General features: G+C 48.7%; 1 protein-coding gene across 7 annotated transcripts in view; it reads left to right on the forward strand.

Moving 5' to 3' along the window:
• The first annotated feature begins 780 nt into the window (after positions 1–780).
• The window catches only part of scn1lab (sodium channel, voltage-gated, type I like, alpha b), a 40,268-nt gene continuing 16,329 nt past the window's right edge, over positions 781–24,719 (forward strand). The window contains exons 1-16 of one of the 7 annotated variants that reach the window (XM_056300974.1): positions 781–1,056; positions 3,340–3,458; positions 4,351–4,440; positions 5,133–5,261; positions 6,562–6,653; positions 7,709–8,008; positions 9,128–9,191; positions 10,432–10,573; positions 11,881–12,087; positions 15,290–15,571; positions 16,183–16,566; positions 18,902–19,034; positions 19,334–19,572; positions 20,056–20,229; positions 20,834–21,190; positions 21,871–22,398. In XM_056300974.1, coding sequence (XP_056156949.1) covers positions 790–1,056; positions 3,340–3,458; positions 4,351–4,440; positions 5,133–5,261; positions 6,562–6,653; positions 7,709–8,008; positions 9,128–9,191; positions 10,432–10,573; positions 11,881–12,087; positions 15,290–15,571; positions 16,183–16,566; positions 18,902–19,034; positions 19,334–19,572; positions 20,056–20,229; positions 20,834–21,190; positions 21,871–22,398 — 3,507 coding nt within the window. In that variant the 5' untranslated portion in view covers positions 781–789. Of the gene's footprint in view, positions 1,057–3,339; positions 3,459–4,350; positions 4,441–5,132; positions 5,262–6,280; positions 6,373–6,561; positions 6,654–7,708; positions 8,009–9,127; positions 9,192–10,431; positions 10,574–11,880; positions 12,088–15,289; positions 15,572–16,182; positions 16,567–18,901; positions 19,035–19,333; positions 19,573–20,055; positions 20,230–20,833; positions 21,191–21,870; positions 22,399–24,719 lie in introns of all 7 variants that reach the window. The other 6 variants (XM_056300968.1, XM_056300973.1, XM_056300971.1 and 3 more) reach the window with 6 other exon arrangements.

Consider the following 24,719-nt stretch of genomic DNA (forward strand, 5'->3'; position numbering starts at 1 on the left):
CAGATGTTTCATTTTCCAAATCACATCAGCGCCGAGAGACAGCCGATATTTAAACCTCGCCTTTGTGCTTTTTTTTGTGCACTTGGGAATCCTCGTCGGAATTCCGCCGTCCGCTCCTTACGAGATGGGCGTCACGGAGCCACGGTGAACGAATGAGGATTTACTCCGAACGTGTAAATAAGCAACATACAGATAAGCCGTGGCCAATAATCTGAAGGGGTCAACAAATCCCCACATCACACCCACGAACAAACCCCCCGCGCGCATCAGATTATTTGTCACATGTTGGGAAAGGTGGAGGAGGGGGTGTACGCTTATTCTTCCCAAGCCCTTCTCCCCTGCGATGGAGCAATCTGGCCGGCGTGGTGCGAAGTGACGCGGTGATATTTCACGAGGGCCAGTCCAGCTCACATGTGCACAGGAGTTGGTCAGCTGGTTGATAATGAGACCAGACTGGAGGACAGCTTAGATGATTGGCATTTCAGACCTTCCTTCCTCTTTCCTTTTCGCGGCTAGTAGAGGCAGAGGCAGAGGAAGTCGCCGCTAAATCCTGGTTGGGAACTTTGTTCTTTTTATTTTGAAGCTTCGCGTAACCGGGCAGTGTTGTGCAGAGAAGCGATGCCTCGCCCGCTTCGGAGACAAAGGCCTTCAACGAGGCAGTGCTAATAGTTCAGAGAGTCGCGGGTCACTCGTAACTTCTGACCCCTCGCCTTCTCCTCCCCCGCCTCCCTGCAGCTCCCCCGCCCCAGCTGAGCCCCACGCTGCCCTCTGAAGGAGCAGGATGACAAGATGGCACAGCTGCTTGTACCGCCCGTACCTGACAGCTTCCGCCCCTTCGTCCCGGAGTCGCTGGCCGCCATCGAGAAGTGCATCGCCGAGGAGGAGGCCCGGAGACCGCGGGCAGACCGCCGCTGTGACAGCGATGACGACAACGGGCCCAAGCCCAACAGCGACTTGGAGGCGGGGAAGTCCCTCCCCTTTATCTATGGAGACATCCCCCCTAACCTGGTGTCCACTCCTCTGGAAGACATGGACCCCTTCTACAGCAACCAGAAGGTCTGTTTTCTCTCTCTCTCTCTCTATCTATCTATCTCTCTGTCTATCTATCTATCTATCTATCTATCTATCTATCTATCTATCTATCTATCTATCTATCTATCTATCTATCTATCTATCTAGCTGTCTATCTAGCTGTCTATCTTATCTCTCTCTATATCTGTCTGTCTGTCTGTCTGTCTGTCTGTCTGTCTGTCTGTCTGTCTGTCTATCTCTCTATCTCTATGTCTGTCTGTCTATCTCTCTCTCTCTCTCTATGTCTATCTGTCTGTCTATCTGTCTATCTCTCTCTCTCTCTCTCTCTATGTCTATCTGTCTGTCTGTCTATCTCTCTATCTCTATGTCTGTCTGTCTGTCTGTCTGTCTGTCTGTCTGTCTGTCTGTCTATATCTCTCTTTCTCTATGTCTATCTGTCTGTCTATCTCTCTCTCTCTCTCTCTATGTCTGTCTGTCTGTCTGTCTGTCTATCTCTCTCTCTCTCTCTATGTCTATCTGTCTGTCTGTCTGTCTGTCTATATCTCTCTCTCTCTGTCTGTCTGTCTGTCTGTCTGTCTGTCTGTCTATCTGTCTCTCTCTCTCTCTCTCTCTCTCTCTCTCTCTCTCTCTCTCTCTCTGTGTCTATCTGTCTGTCTGTCTGTCTATATCTCTCTCTCTCTCTATGTCCGTCTGTCTGTCTGTCTATCTGTCTGTCTATCTGTCTCTCTCTCTCTATGTCTGTCTGTCTGTCTGTCTGTCTGTCTGTCTGTCTGTCTGTCTGTCTGTCTGTCTGTCTATCTCTCTCTCTCTATGTCTATCTGTCTGTCTGTCTGTCTGTCTGTCTGTCTGTCTGTCTATCTGTGGCGTTTCAGTTTTAGATTATTTTTTCAGGTTTGCGTAAACAAAGAAACTGTATATTGTAAACCATGTCGTATGAAAAGTGAATATTACATGGAAAGATTGAATGTTGATGGCTTCATCTCAAGAATTTCCTTGCCTTTACAAAAAAAGCCTCTTCCCTGTCGAGCTCTGGTATGTCTTGCTTGTTGTATTTGGTGTCCAGTCAAACGTTGTTATATTCACAGTGTAAAACCACATTGTCTAGACACCGCTGCTCTGTTTCCTGTCTAAGACGGGTTGTTGCCCCCGAACGCTTGCCGCCAACTCTGCCCCTCGACGTCTGACAGTATTGGACCGCTAACACGGCTAACCACGTGGACCGTACGAGGAAATCGGAGGGGGGGAAACGTTGCATTTTCCTTCGACGGCCAATCTGGTGACTAAATGAACATGAAACTAAAACATTTCCTAATGTCCTTTCAAAGGCTGTCTTGCACCCACTCCGTGACCTTGATCGTTGCCCTTTTTATATTTCAAAGGCGTTCGTCCTGCGGCTATTTTTGGTATCTTCTGCATCTGGCATCTGTTTCTCCCCGCCCGGAGTCAGAGAGGACGTCCGTGACATTTGACCATAAGTGACTCGTGTGTCCGCCGCTCCGGTCTGCGAGCCGCAGACGTGAGTACAGGAAATACGTTGAACCCACGGCCTCTTACGGTCCATACGGCACCGAACGGAACGGCGCCGGGAGGGAAATTCATCCAGCTGCGGGTCAAAGCAAAGCGTCCGTTTCCACGGTCGGCGTTTCGCGATGAGCGGGGAGTGAAAGCGCTTTTAGCACAAACGTGTCAGGTTGAGTAAACGCCTCGCAAACATTGGCCTGCAGAGGTGCCCAGGCTGCCCTGGCCCAGCTGTCCTCATCAGGCTCCATTACTGTCACCACAGCAGACCCTCTGCAGAGGCCGAACAGGGACGCACGCATACAACCAAGCACACACAGGCGTTTCCATCTGAGCGCTTCGGCTGTCTTTGGCGGTTGCGTTCATGAGATATTGGGGATGTGAACAAGCGTGGCACAGCCCTTGCGCGGCGCTGCAGGCTGCCTTCGTTCCAGCTGTCGCTCAGCCAGTCCTCCGGCCAGGCTCGCTAAGATGACATCAGGGAGACTCTATAGCCTGTTCTGTTTTGAATACATATCAGAGATATATGTTCTCCGTGCATGCGCTCATACTGTGGGGTTTCCGGTCGTGTGCAGCTCAGATCCGTGGACCCGCAGGTTTTCCGTTCCGGCCGAACGCTAAACCGGTTGGTCTCAGTAGCGCGGAGAAGGCGGGGAGGCGTTTCGTAAAATCAGCGGGTGTTGCGCGAGCCCTGCACGTGAACGGCCCCGCTCTTGGTGGCACATGATTGGAAGAGCAGTGTTTTATGGGGGAAAACTCACCTCTTATGTCTCGTTGTTTCTCTTTCAGACCTTCCTAGTATTAAACCGTGGGAAGGCAATCTTCCGTTTCAACGCCACTCCTGCCTTGTACATCTTAAGCCCCTTCAACCCCCTGCGGAGGATATCCATTAGAATTTTAGTCCATTCATATCCTTTCAGAGTTTACCACTGCCGTCGTTTGTCTGATGTGAAGATATTTGTGTGTTAAATGGCTTGATTATGAAAACTAAATGTTTTTTTTAATTTTATTTCATGTGTCAAAATATGTGAGCTTTGGTAAAATCTTTCTTATAATGTGGCAGACGGTGTGTACAGTGTACAATGCATGTGAGGAATCATCCATCGGTGATCAAACCAGTGCTTCCCTATATGTTTTGTAGGTAAGGGTGGCTGCGGTTTTGTTCCTCTATTCAACCGAACTTGGTTGGTCCCATCATGTGAAACTCAATCTCCTCATTAGCCAGAACGGTGCTTTAAGAAGGACACGTTTAGTTAGTTTCTCTCTCACACCTGCAGCTACAGTAGTGTAGATGTGTTATTTAGTCAGTGTAGACTGATTGTGTGATGTTACAACATTGTCTTGTTTTCATATCTTAACGCTCAAATAGCCTCAATGGGGGTTATCGTGCACACTGCTACTAGAATGATGCAGTACGGTGGCACAGTGGTTAGGTCAGGTGAATCGGCCATACTAAATTGTCCCGAGGTGTGTGTGTGTGTGTGTGTGTGTGTGTGTGTGTGTGTGTGTGTGTGTGTGTCGGCCCTGAGATGGCCCGGCGGCCTGTCCAGGGCGTCTCCCCGCCTGCCGCCCAATGACTCCTGGGATAGGCTCCAGCATCCCACGACCCTGAGAGCAGCATAAGCGGTTTGGATAACGGATGGATGGACATTAGAATAACGATTGGAATTAGATGAGAAAAAATGAAGACATCTCTCAGTTAGGGTAAACCAGATGAGGAAGGAGAAACCGGATCAGGTGAATGTGCTCTGCAGTGTCCAGTGCTTGGTTATCCTCCTTGACCTTGAGCTTTGCGTTCACGATGTTTAGCATGTTGATCATGTTCACCATCCTGACCAACTGTGCTTTCATGACCCTCAGCAGTCCTCCCGACTGGGCCAAGAATGTAGAGTAAGTCTCCATCCTGTTCCTGTTTTCCTTCAACACTTCGTCGTGTGCCCTGTTTGATCCATTTTCAGACCGACCAGTCGGTAAGCGGGGCGTGCTGTCTGCCGGAGAGAGCTTCCAGCTTTACCGTTGGTCAACCCCGTTTTACGGTCCGATCAAATGCTCTGTTTAAGAAGTAAATCTGTAAAACTGCTTTTCTTACCCCCTGAGAGTATCTGTCACCCTGCAAATGCATGCAGTCATTGAATGGGAGGTGCTGATAAAGAGTCCGTCGAAGCCGACCCATCCTTACCTATATATGTGTGAATATAGCACCAACGGCCACGCTGAATTCCTTACTCGAAGAGACTGACTGATCGTCAATTAAATCACTCTCTGAACAATTTGGATAAAATGCCAAAGTAAAACCCTTTCAACAGTTGACATGACATGGCCGATCAGTCCACTAAAGGAGGGGTACCCTGCAAATCAGGGCTGTACCTCACCCGCCGTAGGCTCTGTCTGTCTAATTCTCTTGTGTTTGCTTTCGGTGCCCTTTGTCGCCCCATCGCTCATCATTATAGGTAGAACAGCAGTAAAGTGACTAGCTGTTAAACAGGAATTACCCCTCCCCCCCCCCCTCTCTCTGTCTTTTCCTTTACCCAACCAACCTTCTCTGCCCCCCCCCCCCTGTTTTTTCTCGACCTACCTCTTAGGTACACATTCACTGGGATCTACACCTTCGAGTCCCTGATCAAGATCCTAGCCAGGGGCTTCTGCGTGGGGAAGTTCACGTTCCTCAGGGACCCGTGGAACTGGCTGGATTTCAGCGTTATCGTCATGGCGTAAGTAGTGTGACAGCCAGCATTAGCGTCATCTTAATATGATCTGGCGCAGATTCGAGCGCCGGCTGCTTCAGTCGCTGATTAGCCCGGTAGCCTGTTAAGCCCCGCTGAATGAGAAGGCACACAGAAACAAGGATTCTCCCGGCGAGTGAGATCATGATAATCCACAGACTTTTAGAGTCCTCTGAATCCCCCCCTTTACCGGGGGACGGCCAGAAGTGGCCACTCTGCCTCCATAATCTCTTGTAACGGACGGCAGCCCCCCACAGTCACGCCCGACTGGCTTCGGCTTTTTGTTTTGTGACTTTGCAAAACAGATCCCCCAGCATTAGGGGACACTGTACACGGTATGGGTACGTCTTGCCATTAGCACATTTTCAGACCTTAACTTTCGTTGTGGTCCTGTAGCCATTGGCAACATGTAATAATAATCACTGTTGAATAGTCTAACAGAGATGCAACGTTGCTTTGTGAGAAATGTTTAAACCTGCAAGATTTATTAATATGATGTGCTAGCGCACCTTAGAGAAAGGCCTCCTGTTGTAGGTCTGCGTTTGCTTCTTGTGTGCACGTGTGCGAGTTAGGCTGTGTGTCCACTGGAGGCCCCCTTCAGGGAAGCGTCGCTGGCGCTCGAGACCGGCGCCTTGAACGGCGCCGTGGGAAAAGCAGGCGCTCTCTCTGCTCATTTAGGTGGCGAGAAACATAGCAAAATCTCAAATAAACAGGGGGGGGGGGTTGTCCGTTATCAAAACTATCGATCCATTTGCAGTTATTTTCCCTTCTTCCTCTGCGGTCTCACCCCTCCTTCGTCTTCATTGATCGGGGAAACCAGAAGGGACCGTTGAGTTTTTTTTTTTCTTTTTTAACACCGAAAGGCGGCGGCGGCGGCGGCGTACTCGCACTTTTCACGAAGGACGGCGCGCAAGTACGGGGTTGTGCGTTGATACGGGGTCTGCGGTGGACACACAGCCTCCATGCCGGTGCGATACTGTGTAGTAACTGTGCATTTGATCCTGCAGGTATATAACAGAGTTTGTAAACCTAGGCAATGTTTCAGCTCTGCGCACGTTCAGAGTATTGCGAGCTTTGAAAACTATCTCAGTAATACCAGGTAAGGCACTCCTGTCCTCTCCGTGTGACTGTCTGTCGTCTCCCCCCCCCCCCCCCACCACCCACCACCCTCCCCCGGTCTTGTCGTGGGGGCGTGTGCGTGTTGTGTGCGTGCGTGAATCCCTGCCCTTATTCTCCCCCCCAAAACGTCCTCCCCATCCTACTTCCACCCCCACCCCTTCCCTTACAGATATGTCACAGAGTTTGTGGACCTGGGCAATGTCTCAGCCCTGCGAACCTTCAGGGTTCTGCGAGCCTTGAAAACTATATCGGTCATCCCAGGTGAGAAAGCCCATCGAGGCCTTTGAGGTCGGAGGGCTAATTAGGTGCTCACAGCTAGCAGCTGGTGTTTGGCTAACATCCAGGCAACCATCTCTCAGCTCATCTCACTGTAGCTAAGTGTGACAGCGCTCGTCGCTAACTCTCTCTCCCCTCTCATGCCGCCTTTGTCCCGAGGCCAGTAAAAGCTGGAATCTGGCTCCAATCTGCAGAGATTGATGGGATTCTTAGCTTTTAGATGCATTCTTTCAGACAGGATTCTCTTTGGATGAGATCTATTCTTGCCTTGGGTTTTTTTAAATTTTTTTTTACAAGTAGACTTATTTGCATTATTTATTTTTTTTGTCAATTTTGCATGAGACATCGCAAAAGCCGATTTTCTGTTGGCAAGCACGCGTGCGGTATAGAGTTCCTCCCTTATTTTCTCCCGTGCATGTCGTGTTAAGTTTTGTGTCGTGGAGTCCTTGTGACATGCTGATTTGGCAGATTGTTTAATAGCATTGCAAACACCAACGCTTCACAAAAAAGACAAACGTTTGCAGACCATCCATGAATATTTCCATTGGCTTGATACGGAAAAGGGGTCTTCACTTAAGCCTACTTAACTCTGTGTAACATTTACTACTGGTATTTTTTTTTAGCTGTTATACCTCATCAAATAACTGTGCTAATTAAATCTCCCATCACAAAGCAACACAGCACATGACAATACTGCGAGTAAGTGTATGAAATTAATTCTGATTTAGTTTCGCGAACCAGAGACAATAATGAACATGTAGGATGCCTTACTGTCAGTTTGACGAAGGTCATGTAATAATCATAGGATAGCAGCAGTCAGGATTAGGACTCTGTAATGTTTTATTTATGACGAGCGGTGATCTGTGCCGGCTCTGTTCCTGTATGACAGACAGCTAGCCACGCGTTAGCCCAGATCTGCTTGGCTGCTTGCTACCGGAGCTCTCGCTAGCAGCTTTTCCTTGCATTTCTCCATACACACCTGTGGGACTCCGCAGCAGGCGGTAATCAGTCTGCCCTCTCCCGCCTTTTCTCTCACCCAGGCCTGAAGACCATTGTGGGGGCTCTGATTCAGTCGGTGAAGAAGCTGTCTGACGTGATGATCCTCACTGTCTTCTGCCTCAGCGTTTTTGCCCTCATCGGCTTGCAGCTCTTCATGGGCAACCTGAGGCAGAAGTGTGTGCGGATGCCCGTGCCCTTAAACGACACCGGCAGCAACAACATCACGGCCGCTGAAGACCGATCGCTGTTCAACGCCACCGTGCTGGACGCCAACGCCACCGTCTTCTCGCCAAATGCGACAGAGGACAACTTCAACTGGACGGAGCACATCAGCGATGAGCGTAAGCCCAGTGAAGTGGCGCAGAGCGAAGCTGCCCGGTTCTGTCATGTCCACCAGGCGCCCAGGGGTTAATGCGGGTCAATTTAGTGTCCTCCCCAGACTGGCCAAGTCGCATACAGGCTACTTTATATGCAGAGATGGGTGAGGGGTGGCGGTTGACAGTGTCGGAGGAGGAGATCGGCACACTGCCCTGCTGCTATTATGAAGAGTGACAGCAGTGGCCGGGAGCAGGGTCCACACTCTCCTAACAAGGGCCGGTGGGAGAGTGAGGCAAATGTGGCGGATAATCGCCGCAACAATACTCTCCGCTATCAACCCCGCACCGCAGCGCCACCCCCGCCACCCTCTATCACTCGCCCATAACTCATCCGTGTGGCATGAGCAACTCGGAGTACTGGGGAGGGGTGAGTCACTGACCGCTGATGGGGCATCGAGGAAATATGCACCAGCTACATGACAAACTGATTCAGAGAGAAGAACGTAATGTGTGTGTGTGTGGGGGGGGGTGGGGGGAGGGGGTGATTTTGTAGATAAAGTGAGAGAAAAAGAGAGACAATTCTGACGCAAAAATAGACGCTGTACGGCGTTGCCCCTTGATGCCAGCTGTCACAAAGTCAGATCGTTGAGCTGTACTTCTAACACGAACTAATCGTCGCTCGCTCTTATTTTTTGTCATAGCGTGGTCACGCGTAGGCACCTGCTGCCGTGGGTTTCCTCCTAAGTAACATGAGCTCTCGTCGTAAATCACAGAGAGGAGGACTCATGTCCGCGGCTTTCTGTAAACAGCGATGCGGCGGGGCGCCCGGGTCGCCGCCCTGCGAGCTTCGTCCACAAAGCCGTAGCAGACGAGAAGTCCAAAAAATCTCACGGACGTCTTATTTCCTGTCCAGAGCCATCGTGCAGTCGTACTGTACACCGCTCGCTAACCTCCTACCCAGCAGGCCGCATCTTCTTCGAAAACAACCAGATCCCCGCTGAATTCTGATGCAGCAACTAGCTTCCCAAAAAAAATACAACTGTATAACTCACGGGCTACACGTCCTATCTGTCCATCATCTCCCAGTCTTCCCTGCTTTGATTCTGAACCGCTCTCTCTCTCTCTCTGTCTGCTCTCCTCCAGATAATTACTACTACCTTCCTAACCGCAGGGATGCTCTGCTCTGTGGCAACGGCAGTGGCGCTGGGTAAGACTTGGCATGTATAATTTATATGGGCTATTAGCTGCATCAGAAAGCCAAGCATGGGCAGTTAATGTCTGAACTCGCCCACGGCACTGGGGCATTGCTAGGACTTCCAGCAGCCGGTCAACTATGGGCGTTATGAGCATGATATGTCATGTGATTCATTTGGATGTATTGTGTCGCTGAAGTGCAACTGGCAGATTCCGGCTTATTTAGTCTGTTCATCATTAAAGAGATCATTTCGGCTGAGTAGCTAACATTGCATGTTATTTACATCATACGCCGACTGGCTGCTTGTCGCGGACATTGTGAAATAGACGCGTTTGCACCAGTTCAACAGAGCTACAGGTATCTCATCTGAACCGTGTTTTTAGCTGACCAACAACCCAGAAAAGCAAGCTGACTAAAGACAGAAAAAAGTATATATATATAAAATCTGGGTCGATGGTACCGCTAGACACGAGACTAAACGTCGGTTTGTGAGTAAATGCGGTCGAAGCAGGTTCATGACGTGCTCCACATCTATAGTGTGCTTGGCATTTATCATACGCCAACAGTGCTGTTTTCAGCATTGTTTGAGTGACCAATAGCAAAAACTTGACAGTAAGGGGCATCCGGGTGGCGTGGCGGTCTATTCTGTTGCCTACCAACACGGGGCTCGCCGGATCGAATCCCCGTGTTACCTCTGACTTGGTCAGCATCCCTACAGACACAATTGGCTATACCTGCGGGTGGGAATCCGGATGTGGGTACGTGTCCTGGTCGCTGCACTAACGCCTCCTCTGGTTGGTCGGGGCACCTGTTTTGGGGGGGGGCAATAGCGTGATCCTCCCACGCGCTACGTCCCCCTGGTGAAACTCCTCACTGTCAGGTGAAAAGAAGCGGCTGGCGACGCCACACGTGGTAGTCTGCAGCCCTCCCTGGATCGGCAGAGGGGGTGGAGCAGCGACCGGGGCGGCTCAGAAAAAATCCCCCCCCCCAAAAAAAACAAGACAAAAAAACTTGACAGTACACTGAATGTATGAACTATAGCAAGCTGTTTTAGCTTTTACTCTCTTTTTTTTGGGGGGTCACTAATTCAGTTTTTGTGATATAAAGAAAAGAGACTGAATCTAAAACAGTGTGCCGCCGTATAAAGACCAATATCAAGTGTAAAGACCAGTGTCGGTGTAAGTCCCAGCGGGTGACTGGGTGTACTGTCACCAGTTAGTTCATGTAAAGTGTGGCGCCTCTGCTTTCACAGGCTGTGTCCAGAGGGGTTCTTGTGTATCAAAGTGGGCCGCAACCCGGACTACGGCTACACCAGCTTCGACACTTTCGGCTGGGCCTTCCTGTCCCTGTTCCGACTCATGACCCAAGACTACTGGGAGAATCTTTACCAGCAGGTGAACTGAACCGCTATAGTAGTCATGAGACCTTTTTCGTTGTTTCGAGTCCCATGTGACCTTGCAAGTGTTGTCATAGGTGAACTGTTAACATCAGAAGTTGTATTTTAGTTCACTTTACCGGTCTAGCACACGGTATATTCAGTCAGTCGGTAGTGCTAGGTGAAATCAGATCATTTCCCAGTCTAACAGAAATCCTTTTGCAGTATCTTAGCTGTCCCTAGGACCGCACTCTTTTGGACAGAGACCTCGCATGTTGTTCCTGGAGTCTGCTGGAGCCACTCTCCCAGTTTGGGGGGTCACAGCCCCTAGTGCTCCTCTTACCACTGGGACTACTGTGGATTTCACCTTCCACATCCGATCTAGTTCTTCCCTTGGCCCTTGGTATTTCTCTAGCTTCTTAAGTGCTTTCTTCCTGATGCTGCCGTCGCTCAGGATCACTACATCGATCACTTCTGCTCCCTTCTGTTCCTATCAACCGCCACAAAGTCTGGTTGGTTAGCCAGCACCTGCTTGTCAGTCTGGAATGTAAAGTCCCTACAGGATCTTAGCTCTGCCATTCTCAGCCACCTTTGGCGGTGTCTCCCATTTGGACTTGGGGACTTCCAGTCTGTATTAGATACAGATATTCGGGACTTCCAGTCTGTCCCAGCATCCCAGCCACTTGGTTATGTCTATCAGTGTACGCTTTCCCAGCTAACATTTTACACCCAGCCTATAAGTGCTGGACTGTCTCAGGGGCGTCTTTGCACAGCCTACATCTTGGGTCTTGTCTGGTGTGGTAGACCTCTGCCTCAACCGATCTGGTCCTGAGTGCCTGTTCTTGTACTTCTATGGTAAGAGCCTCTGTGCTGTCCTTCAGTCCAGCCTTTTCTAGCCACTGGTAGGATTTCTCAATATCAGCTACGTCTTCTATCTGTGGATGATGCTACATCCCATGGAGGGACTTGATCGTCCTTGATACTTCTTCCTCCAGCAGTCTGAGACTGTACGGTGTGTGTGTATGTATATATATATTTATTTCTAAAATATATTAAGGGATAAACAGGAATATAAAATAATATAAAATGTGTGGATTTTACTTTCATGTCTATCAGTGTACACTTTCCCAGCTAACATTTTACACCCAGCCTATAAGTGCTGGACTGTCTCAGGGGCGTCTTTGCACAGCCTACATCTTGGGTCTTGTCTGGTGTAAAACAAAATGGCAGCCATTTTTGAGGCGAGTGTTTTTTCCTGATTTTCCTAGATTACCGACTTGCTCTTGACCTCTCCTGTTCTCTTGGATCTATCCTCCGTCCCATCAGACGCTGCGTGCTGCAGGGAAGCCCTATATGATCTTCTTCGTGTTGGTGATCTTCTTGGGCTCTTTTTACTTGGTCAACCTGATCCTGGCTGTGGTGGCAATGGCCTACGACGAGCAGAACCAGGCCACCATTGAGGAGGCTCAGCAGAAGGAGGAGGAGTTCCAAGCCATGCTGGAGCAGCTTAAGAGACAGCAGGAGGAGGCTCAGGTGGGACACCAAATACACATTTACATATATCGTACTATGTAACTCTCTATCTGCCCATATCTATCTATAAGGGCTGCACAGCCAGTGGTATTAAAATGGTGAGCACAGTTCATTTCTCCCAGTTTGAATCACGCATGCCATACTTCTGCAGCATTTTTGCATTTGGATGATCTGTGTGTAAAACCACACATCCCCACAGTTTGCTATGACCAGTGGCATTGTGCCATGACGTAGATACAAACACAAGCAAGGAACACGTGAACACAAGAGGCAGACCAGACATAGACATTCTCTAGGAAACCACATGATCCGCGAGGACCGGTGATTTACGCCATCAACGAGCAGCGTACAAATAACACCACCCACAGATGTTGTGCAGTGCCTATGCAAAAGCTTGGTTTCTGATTCCCTTAATTGTTCACCACAAACCACACTCTGCATTAGTGACAGCAAACAGCTACGGTGGTCGAGTTTAGGGTTAAGGTTAAATAGCGGTTCAGTTTAGGTACTTATTTTTTAACATTTTATGCAATGATTTTGTTTAGATTTTAAATTTGTGAATTGCTATGACACACATTTTATGCAGAAGAATGTTTCTATATACATTTTGTTTGGTCAGTTAGTGTCTAGTGAAATCATTTCGAAGCCAAAAGATCTCCATTCCCATTTTATCCAGAGTCATGCTGCCCTATTTTCTTTCTCTATAAAGTCTATCTGTCTGTCTATCTATCTATAACATGTGAAAAGGCTGCTTGTCAAGCCAGCAAATGGCTTGGCAAAAGCTCCCTCGTTAGAAACTAGGGCGTCCCTGTTCACGCTGAGGCTTTGAATCTCGATGCTGGCAGCCTCCAAAAGCAGAGTTGCCCGGGGCGACCAAGGGATGCGCCGTCCTGGGTGACTGAACCCAACCCCCACCCGCCCACCTCATCCGCCCCGTCCCTGCCCACGATCCATTCCCTTAAGAGGCGAGAGCCCTTGATGGGGACCTAGAGACAGACATAGCAGCATATGGAGATGATGGAGAAGGGGAGGGGGGGGTTGGTGGCAGCAAATTAACCCGGAGCATGGAGGATCACAGGAACATACATGCTGTGTGTTTGGCCGGGGAGATGTAGGGTCTGTTTCACATGACACTCTTTAACAAGTGTGGACGGCAGGTGTTTTCAGTGACTGATGAACAGACTGAGTGTGCTCCAGTGCTGTCCGCATGCCAAACGACCCCCCAACTCAGTGACTACTTTGTCAGGGTCACGTGTGGGTCGAAGGGGGTCTCGTATGATCGGCTATATATTTCTCAGTGTTTCTGATCGTCTTGCAATACAGTCTGGATTAGAGAGCCTCGTGTTTTTCCAACGTGCAGTCCTTTCTCCTTCCCATTCCGGTTTGTATTTATTTCCTCGCAGGACATTTCCGCCACACTGTACGTGACCATATTACCACCACTTCGCCTCTGTCTTTTAAATCCTCATCCTACCACGCTCGGCAAAATCACCTCTCAGTAGGCTTATCCTCCTGAGAGTCACTCTTATTTTCCATGGGTGTCATGCCAGAATTATTGTTTAATTGTTTGGTATTGTTACCTTAGTCTTTTGTGTATCCCGGGAACTATGAGGCATATGCATAGGGCTGTGCCAGCATGATCAACATCTCACATCCTGGTACGGGTCAGTTCATATCCCGATAACGATACATATCACCATATAGCACATTTTCTGTAGATTAAATGAACAGATAGTTTCTGGTCCATATCCCCCACCCCCACCCCAGGGTGTGCAAGTGGAGGAGCAGCCCCACCCTGGCTGAAGCACAGAGAGCGGAGGAGGGCGGTGCGGCCATATAGGTGACAGCAAAACGCAGCAGAAACTCTCACACAGAGTTGAAATGAAACGAGCGCACACGGATTAGGCGAATAACACAAATAAATGTCATGTCACGGCCGCGTTAGCTTCTCATCCCCTCTCCTCTCCTCTCCTCTCTGTTCAACCACGGGCGGAGCTCAGCCCCTCCACACACCCAGCTCAGCAGGGCGGAGGAGAGACGGGCAACAGTGGAGAGGTGACGACAACCGCACTCGTTGTGTGACTGTGAGTGCGATAGGAACTTTGCGAGTAAAAAGGCAGTGAGAGTAATTTATTAATGCAGTCCATGCAACAAATATCGCCATGAAGACTGTGATTTGTGACAAAACGTGATAAACGTTCGAGCCTAATATGAAGCGATAGACGTTTTCTACCATCCCATGATACGTATCATTAGATCACACAGCCCTACATACACATGGATCACCTTTTTCATTGAACTCTGAGTAGTCAAAGTAATTTTTAGTTTAATAGACTAACTAGTGAAGCACGGCGATGGCTTCTATGTTTTTTTTTTTATTACAATGCACTTTATCCATCCATCAACGGGGGCCGAAGAGAGAAGGTGTGAGGAATTAAAGATTTATCTACACGATGGGAGATGAGCTCATGAATAATCATGTATTGGGAAAATTGCCATCGCTCGTAACCTTTTAATTGCAGGTTAAACTGTGTCTTGCTCTCTCTAAAAGTTCCCAGCCTGCATTTCCACATAGTATCTGATGAGGATGCTTAGTGCACCCAATTTCCATGGAAACAAGCTTAATGTCAAAATTGCAACGGAGACTTTTGTTTTTTTCCTTCAGCCTGCAGAGTTATGTCAGATTCCAGGAGGGAAGAAACAGATCTCTCTGTCTGTCTGTCTGTCTGTCTGTCTGTCTGTCTGTCTGTCTGTCTGTCTGTCTGTCTCGTATCCATATACACTCTGATGTCACATTTGTTAAGAGCCGTGCAGTGATTTGAGTAAGGTCAGCCTGTTGTCACACAGTACATTCCTTGAAATGCAAGCTCATACGAATGGTTGTTCAAACTCGAGCCATAAAACTGAGTGTATTCAATGTGCTACATGTACAATTCTATTAGCATTGTGTAGGTAGTGAAATTAGAAATTAGAGTATCAAAATTATAATAAGGGTTTTAGAAATGCAAGTATTTTCAGATCTACTTCTACTGCGCTCCATTTTTAGAAGTTGGCCAAGGCTAAATCAGTGCTTTATTCTGCCGTCGCCGCCGGTTTCCATTGCCAGGCTTCTCTCCTCCACTCTCGTGCGTGAGGACCTTCAAGACGGCTGCTGATTGCCGGTCGCCATGACAACTGTGTTTGTGTTCTGATTGGCGGGCAGGTTGCTGCGGCAGCGGCCACCGAGAGCGGGGAGTACAGCGGGAGAGGGGGCCCCGCCTCGGAGTCCTCCTCCTCGGGGATTTCTAGGCTCAGCTCCAAAAGTGCCAAAGAGCGACGCAACCGGCGGAAGAAGAGGAAACAAAGGGAGGAGGAGGAGGAGAGGGGGGGCCGCGACAAATTTCACAAGTCCGAGTCGGAGGACAGCATCAAGAGGTCCAGCTTCCGCTTCTCCATCGATGCCAACCGGCTCTCCTATGAGAAGAGATGCTCCTCGCCCAACCAGGTAAACTAAGCGGTCGCTTGGTAGAGGAAGATACAGAGAACCTGGCAGTTCGATTAAAAGCTGTCAATACTCTACAGCGTCGTTTGGCCCATCAGCAACCCCCCCCCCACACACACACACACACACAATGCCGCCACCCCACCCCGCCCCCTTCTCACCGACCTTGAACCAACTTGTCTTTCGGAGCCACTTTTATGATCATTATGATATTACAGTCAACACATTATTAAGAGGCTAAGGAATAACTCCCATCGTATAGAACTGTCAGATACACGTAGCTACCGATGGATTTGGGGTTTTTACACGTTTGATGTTCAAAAGTAGGTTAGGCCCAGGACCTGCCGGTCCTACCGGTTCCGCAGTCCATGCCGGAAAGTGATTTTTCTCACCGTCAGTCTTCAATTCATTTGTCACAGCCACCCAAAGATAATTTTGGCCCTCTGCAAAATAGCGTCGGGCCTTTTCCTGTTCCCTATCTTTGCCTCTCTCGCTCTCTCACTTTTTGTCTCTCTCTTTCTTCTTCATGATTTTCCAAAATATCCGAGGCCGTATCTCCCTCCAATACCATCTCCCCCCCCCCCCCATCTCTCTCTCTGTATCTTCTTCCCCAGTCTCTCCTCAGCATCCGAGGCTCCCTCTTCTCGCCACGGAGGAACAGCCGAGCCAGCCTGTTCAGCTTTCGCGGGCGCGCGCGCGACATGGGTTCGGAGAACGACTTCGCCGACGACGAGCACAGCACCTTCGAGGAGAGCGACAGCCGCCGCGGCTCGCTGTTCGTGCCTCGCCGCCTCGACCGCCGCTGCAGCGCCGTCAGCCAGGCCAGCCTCGGACCGCCGCGTATCGTGCTGCCCGCCAACGGCAAGATGCACTGTGCTGTGGACTGCAATGGCGTGGTGTCTCTCGTCGGCGGGACCTCCATGCCAATCTCCCCTGTGGGCCTCCTGCTGCCTGAGGTGAATCAACTAGCTCCCAACACATCTCCCTGCAGGGCTCACGTGCTTCACAACAATCCTGAAATTTTGGAGAAAAAAAAAAGGAAGCGGTCAGAAAAGAAGCTCTCTCCCGTTTCACAGAAAGTTGAATCGGTTCACCGGGACACAACGTTTATTGAGACAAACGTCTCATCACTCACCTCCACGGGGATCACCTGTTCGAATCCCCCCCCCCCCCGTTACCTCCGGCTTGGTCGGGCCTCCCTACAGACACAATTGGCTGTGTCTGCGGGAGGGAAGCCGGATGCGGGGATGTGTCCTGGTCGCTGCACTAGCGCCCTCCTCTGTTTGGTCTGGGTGCCTGTTGGGGGGGGGGGACTGGGGGGAATAGCTTGATCCTCCCATGCGCTACGTCCCCCTAGTGAAACTCCTCACTGTCCGGTAAAAAGAAGCGGCTGGCGACTTCACGTGTATTGGAGGAGGCCATGTGTACTATTCATAGAGGATTGGTGGGATGGTTGCTAGCTGCAACCACAGATGGACTCTTAGGCCCCCCCCGGGTCAGGGGTGGTTGTTCCCTCTTCACGTGGATGGCCATCTTACAATGCTGTGATTGCAAGTATTCCCCGATCCTCTGTGAATAGTACACGTGGCCATTGTAACTCTAGTTAACGGTCACGGCAATTTGCTGATGAAACTGAGGTTGCTTTTGGTCATTATGCCACTGTGTTGTTTACAAGGTGGGGATACCTGCAGTCAGTTCAGACTGAAGGGGTCACTTAGATGAGTGATGAGACATTTCTCTCAATAAACGTCGTGTCCAGATGGGCTGATTCGACTTTCTGTGATTTCCTTACCTGGATTATTGAGCATGCGCGAAGACATCTCTCCAGTTTGGCCTTTTTCAATAAAGTCAGGGGCACTTGCCTCTGTGAAGCCCCACATCCAGCTGTTAGTGTAGCTGCCTGCGGTGTACTCAACAGGTTGTGCTAAAATGACGGTTTGTCAAGCGGGATATTCACTATGTGCTGATTTTGTGAGTTTCTCTACATATAACCGTCGAGCGGAGAAACCTACAAGTAAGCATGCTGAGGCCACTGGCATGAGGTGGATACGGCTAATTAACCAGCTATGGCTGGAAAGTTTACATCGCTATAGCTGCTGTTGGGAAGGTATGTAGCTTAAAAAACTGATCAGCAGGCGAGTCCATAACTAGCCTATAAACTACTGTAGATGTATAGCTCACGGTAAGTTTATTTTTGACATCGATAAACTTTCCGCAGTCAGTTTAACCAGCTGCTTGTGGCTGTTGGCTCGACAGACCAGAGGCGTGTTCACCAGCTGATCTCCGTGCTTTCCTCATCATGCAATAGTAATAGGGAAAATGGACCGCCAATCAGACTGTGTGTGTGATCATTTAGGACTAAGGATATATCTAGCTTGCTATCCTAACGTTACCATGGTCTTTGATACCCCACTGAGGCCAGCTGGACTGCTGCATTGCTGCTGGTGGGGGGGGAGGTCGTCCGTGGACTGGCAATTGTTAATAAAAAAGCCAAAGGAATCTAATTTCATTAGCGTTACTACCTTCTCCTCCTGTTATTTTCCTTTGTTGTTTTTCCGTCCTGCCCCTTCTGCGTTTGAAAGGCGTGACTGCTCGCCCAGCTTGCAGATGTGCTCAGCTTGTCAGTCTTTTTTGCACCTTAACGAGCCTATATCGTATCATCTCGTCACATGATCAGACAGAGACTTGACATTGGACAGCAGCATACAGATTACCCAGCAATCATCACTGCGCAGCCGTCTGTATATGACAAAAAATACCAAAGAAAATAAGAAACTATTCGTTTAATTGAATAGTTTTTATAGTTCATGCAATTTTTACAGTTTATGTAGAATAGGCATATAATTTGGTTAGAGACAGACTTGTTTTACTGAAATTAAAAAAAGAAAACCAAGACAAAGATGGATTTGCCTTTTCAAGGGTATATATAGCAGACGGCACCATTTAATGCCGCTCGAGTTCTGTGAACACTGGTGTGTTTTCCGAGGTGGCGATCTGAAACACTTGCAAGGGCCCATTCCCCACCCAACACGCCGCTGGAGAGCCCGCCCTCTCCACGGTCCCCCCCACCCCCGCCCCGCCCCATGGGCCCCAGCGCAACCACACTGCCTGCACTGTCTATATTTACGCCATTGGCTGAGGCCATGCCACTTGCTCTTTATCTGAAACGTACATAGATTTCCTTAGCGAATCAGCTGAAGGCCAAGATCTGTGTGTACTTCTAGGTTACCAAGGAGTTATGGAAGTTGATTTATATTTCTCTCACACCTTTGTCTGAAAGACTCCTTCATGCATAATGACCCTAACTCATTATTATTCTTATTTCTTTTTCAGGGCACAACCACAGACACTGAATTAAAGAAAAGGCGTTCAGGCTCCCATCAGCCGTCTATGGACTATCTAGATGAGCTGGCGGCCAGGCAAAGGGCCTTGAGTGTGGCCAGTATCCTCACCAACACCATGGAAGGTCAGTGTCAGGGCACTTCCAGAGCACGTTTAGGACTAGATATTAAAAAATATATGTATGTATTGCTTTATATATTAGATTGATATTCATGCTTTTAAGACCATTTTTAAGGTCTTCCAGTATCATAGTCCTCATCTTTCATTGCCAATCACGAGTAACGGGGAGAAAAACATTTATTATCTCACTTGTCATTTGTGAATTGTGGTAACCATGAAAGAACTACAAGCTGGACAGATAGACTTGAGAGAAGTGTCATCAGCTTCTAATCCTATCAAGATATCTCTTGTTACATTTGCTAGAGCTGGAAGAGTCAAGACAGAAGTGCCCCCCCTGCTGGTACAGGTTTGCTAACACCTATCTGATCTGGGACTGCTGCCCTGCATGGCTGAAGATCAAGGAGATTGTCAACATGGTGGTGATGGACCCCTTTGTGGATCTGGCCATCACCATTTGCATCGTCCTCAACACCCTCTTCATGGCCATGGAGCACTACCCCATGACCCCGGAGTTTAATTATGGCCTCTCTGTAGGAAACCTGGTGAGAAACAATTGTGATTTGTTTCATAAAAAAAACCCCAAAAACAAACAAAGCTTTGACTGCCATTTAGAAACCACGATATTTAACTTATAATTGCCACTCTTGGAAAGACACACAGTACAGTACGGCGGTGTTCCACATACTATATTCGTCATTGAATAATGTGTATAGTTTGAAGTACGGATTTGTGCCTAATCACATTCATTTATGCTAAAATGAACATCTTCGTGAGCGCTCGTTCATCTAATATTCGACCGAGAAACAGAGCAAATACAGATGAAAGACTTTTTTTTTTTACAATTTTATTTTTAGTTTTATCGTCAGTTGCTGATACAGCAACTGTTACATGTGCTTTGGTGTGCCTGTAAACATCTATATATATTTTCAAAATTAGTGTGAGCACATGCCATAATCTATACCATAATCTGCCTTAATCTGTCAGCAGTATTCAAAAGGTGGTTCTCTCCTTCTGTTCCTCTGCAGGTGTTCACAGGCATCTTCACAGCGGAGATGTGCCTCAAGATCATTGCCATGGATCCATACTACTACTTCCAAGAGGGCTGGAACATCTTTGATGCTATCATAGTCAGCCTGAGTCTGATGGAGCTTGGCCTGGCCAACGTCGAAGGCTTGTCTGTGCTTCGGTCTTTCAGATTGGTGAGTGTATTAGGAAACAGTTTTTGCTGTATCGCCTAAATAGCCATTGATTACATTATCCCTCTCTCTCAAAGTTAAAACGCAACATGTTACTAAGCCACACTGAGAAATTAAGTTTCTTAGAAATCACTTGCTACGTTGGTGAGGAGGAGTTACTGTGCTATTTCTGAAAGACGGGATTTCTACCATGTGTAGGTTATTGTTTTTTTGTTCAGATCAGCCAATCACAATTTACTGTTCCTGAGTGACAACAGTCCTGGTAAGGCCAGTCCATGAAGTGTGGCCAAATAGATTTTGGATTTATTTGCATCAGATCTTGAAAAAATGAAATTACAGTTTTGGAGTTGGTTTTTTGTTGTCACCAAATTCTTGACTCATTGTTACTCAAAATGTAGGTCTATTTCAAACATTATGACAGCAAGCATGTATTTTCTAACTACCCAGTAGCTTTTGTACTCTAGCACAGAAATATCCGCCGGTGAGCAGTGACAGTAACGTGTGACTTTTGGTAAATCTGCATTCGGAACGTGGCCGTGAACAGATGTGATGCAGGCTCTTACAGACCGGGTGAAGATGATACCCTAATGTCCTTGTTGGTTTTCAGCTGAGGGTTTTCAAGCTGGCCAAATCCTGGCCCACTTTGAACATGCTGATCAAGATCATCGGTAACTCGGTGGGTGCGTTAGGGAACCTGACCCTTGTGCTGGCCATCATCGTCTTCATCTTCGCCGTGGTGGGCATGCAGCTGTTCGGCAAGAGCTACAAGGAGTGCGTGTGCAAGATTAAAGAAGATTGCCAGCTTCCCCGCTGGCACATGCACGACTTCTTCCACTCCTTCCTCATCGTGTTCCGGGTGCTGTGCGGCGAGTGGATCGAGACCATGTGGGACTGCATGGAGGTGGCGGGACCGACCATGTGCCTCATCGTGTTCATGATGGTCATGGTCATAGGAAACCTGGTGGTAGGAGTAACATCCTCTTTTAATTCATGTCCGCCGTTGCTTTGATGGTGAAATTAATAACAGGGGCGACACTCGGCTCTCTCACAAAAATAACAGTTCCCTTAATTATTCTAAAAACGTGACGCATCAGCCACGACGGACTTCGTAAAATGTGGTCCCCACTGATTTGACTGAATAATACGCTTATGGTCCGGTTATATGACGTCACTGTGGCAGCCGGGGTTGTAAAAATTCCATCGTAGTCCGTTTTCACCTGTAATATTTGTTTGCATGTTTGCCTATACTGTATTTTCCATCGCATTTGCGTATGTGTGGATTATGATGCTTAATGCCAAAGCTACAATAGACCTTACTAAGGTTGTGCTTTAAAAACGAAAGATTATAGAAAGAATTTAAATAAAAAAGGCAGTTTTTTTCATACTGGATGGGCTCTCTTTGCACACATCAGCAATACTGAATGTGCTTATTAAATGCTAGTGGCTCTGCTTTACACAGACAGCAAAATAACTGTCTCTAGCGTCCACTGCGTAGGCTATGTTTTGGCTGGCAAGGCTAGTTATGGATCATATGGAGCAAACTAAAGCACCATAAACAGCCACGTGGTCGGTTCGGTTGGTACAGTTGACTGATAAAGTCAAGTTTAACTTACTTACCCTCCTTGATGTTAACTTCCCCCCCAGGTTCTGAACCTCTTCCTGGCTCTGCTGCTGAGCTCGTTCAGCGCAGACAACCTGGCGGCGACCGACGATGACAGCGAGATGAATAACCTCCAGATCGCGGTGGGCCGGATCCAGCGTGGCATTGCTTTCATCAAGAGCGTGGTGCGCCAGTTCATCCGGAGCCTCTGCTTCAGTGGGGCCGCCAAGGGCTCCGGTCTGGCTGAGGAGAGCAAGCCTCTGGATGAGCTGCATAGTAATGGAAAGGGAAACTGCATCTCCAATCACACCACAGTGGAGATCACTAAAGACCCGAGTGGTTTGTACCTAAAGGAGGGCAATGGGCGGCCAGGAGGAGGGCTGGTCGTCGGGGTCAGTGTGGGCGGGGACAGCACAGGGCAGTACCCCGTCGAGGAGTGCGACTACATGTCGTTCATTCATAACCCCAGCCTGACGGTGACGGTGCCCATCGCTGTTGGCGAGTCGGACTTTGAGAACCTCAACACGGAGGACTTCAGCAGTGACTCTTCAGACGTGGAAGGCAGCAAGGAGGTAAGAGGAAAGGACCTGATCGAACGACTCACTCCTCTGTCCACTAGTAGGGAATCACGTGTGTCCGATTAGATTCTGTGTGCATGCGAACGGCAACTGATCGACGCGAGTCTCTGACTGATGTGGCCATGTCGAGAGAATATGCAAAGGGAGCGGGCGCTCTCAGGAAATGTCAGACAGTCAAGCTGTTTGAAAATAACACATCTGCTGACTCATTTGTACGCTAATTTGTCCGTCTATGCCAACAAGTCTTATGTAGGGTTTCCCCCCCCCCCCCCGTTCTAAAGCCCTCGGCAGCAAGATAACAAATAGCCGTGGCACGTTATGACTCAAACGTGCCCTCAGCCTTTGTAGCAGGTTGAGTTTCTAGACGTGCTCATTAGATAGCAGATGATGTGTGTGGTGGCACACGGCTGGCTTAGCAGACAGACCGGCAACTGTTCACTATTTTACACACCTGCTGAAAATATTATTCAATACAGTGGGCCTGCCTTCGGGTAAGCTGAGGTGCACACATATGTGTGCATGTCTGGCATGGTAGTGACATACACTGACAACCTCTTAATGGATATTTAGAGAGGGCAAACCAGGGCTAGCGCTAGATGCTGATGAATAACAATGTGCAGCAGTACACTGCCGGTTTCAGCAGCGAGTCGGTATCGTGAACTAATTCATATACAAAGATGTAAAACCCGAATATGTTGCCAGTTGCATACACTATTCGGCAAAGCTTACGGTTAAAACGATGCCTCATTTCTAACCCTAGAGCAGGTGCCTGGCTAGCCGTATAAGCCCTGTCTGTTGCCAGGCTTGCAGAGCATCGGGAGCGTGCTCCCCGGTGATGTCAACCTGCCACTGCAGGCATGGACCCAGCTCCCGTCCATTCAAAACAACCCCCCCCCCCGAGTCTATTTCTGGCCTCGGCACCACATGCTCCAAATATGGCCCTGACAATGCGGGCTGACGTCACCGCTGATCGTCACACCCTGTAGCCAAGAAGGAGGGGGACTTTAGAATAACGCAGCCCTTTTTGAATGTCCCTTTTTAAATTGGGGAGGGGGGGGGGGTCGAACTGAATTGTGTTTGAATTTCATCTGCCTGATTGCAAACATACGAGGAGGCGTCACACTGACTCATGCAATGAAAATGTCTAAAGTAATTTGATGACTGAACAATGTGTAGACTGTAGTTTGTGTGTCTGTGTGGCTAACCTGTTCCCCCCCCCCTCCTGTGCCTTGTGGCTGATGAATGAGAGCGGACTTGGAGGGGGTGAGCTGGCTTCCCGTGTGTATGACTTACCTTGTTTAACCCCCCCGTTTGTTATTGCAGCTGTTTCACAGACGCTCTCAAGGTTTTCAGTGAGAGGAGACTTGTAAGACCACTTTATTGTACCATAGCACTAACCATGAGGACTGCCTATACCATTTACAGAAACAACATGTTTTTCTCATTCTTTCAATGGATTGCCCATTTCCGTTCTTTGCCTGATCTGCCCTCTGACCCCGCCATCCCTCCTTGCTTTACCCACCCGCCCCCCCCCTCCTCTCCCCCATAGCAGCAACACTCCATGCTGTAACCTTTGAGTTTATTCCCCTTTACCCCGTACCCCCCCCACCCTTGCCCCACCCCCGCCATGATTTATCTCCAAGCATCAGGCTGTACCGCAGTTTCAAACCATTAGGAATGAGCGACGCCACCTTTTCCATCGACAGACCAACCCATCTGACATGATTTTTGCTTTTTATTTCACTGCTTGGTTTTTAATTTGTTGTTCGGAGTTGATTGGCATCCGGCTTGAGAATGAAGGAAGAGAGAGGAGGAGGAGGAGGAGGAGGAGGAGGAGGAGGAGGCGCAGGAGAATGAGGGGGGGGGAGGGGGAAAGAGAAGGGAGGAATGAATTTTGCTGTAGTCTGACAAAATTCATTTTCCTGGTTCGTAGCCCATGCATACACACATCGCATACTTCTATTTCTTTCTGTGATCCTGTAATAATGGTGGAACGATGAGAGATTCTTTTCATAGTAGTCGTCGAACACGTTTACACAATACGTCAGCTCTCGTTTTTGCAGGGTGGCAAAGCTAATCGGCAACACGTGACGCGCTGTAGTTTGCAGTGATTAAGCATTTTCACTGCTCTTAGTGGTTGTCTTACTAAAATGTAAGTTCATTGTCACTACCGTCACATCTAAATTGAGCTGCTAAACCAGATCTTGGTACTGCAACACGTTACATGCAAACACAGGATTCTCAACAAAGATGGCAAAACTGACTTTCAGTTAAACTGGATTTCCCGGGAACCCTGCACAGTTTCGTACATGATA

The sequence above is a fragment of the Lampris incognitus genome, chromosome 21, assembly GCF_029633865.1.
Source record: "Lampris incognitus isolate fLamInc1 chromosome 21, fLamInc1.hap2, whole genome shotgun sequence".
In the NCBI taxonomy this organism is placed as follows: domain Eukaryota; kingdom Metazoa; phylum Chordata; class Actinopteri; order Lampriformes; family Lampridae; genus Lampris; species Lampris incognitus.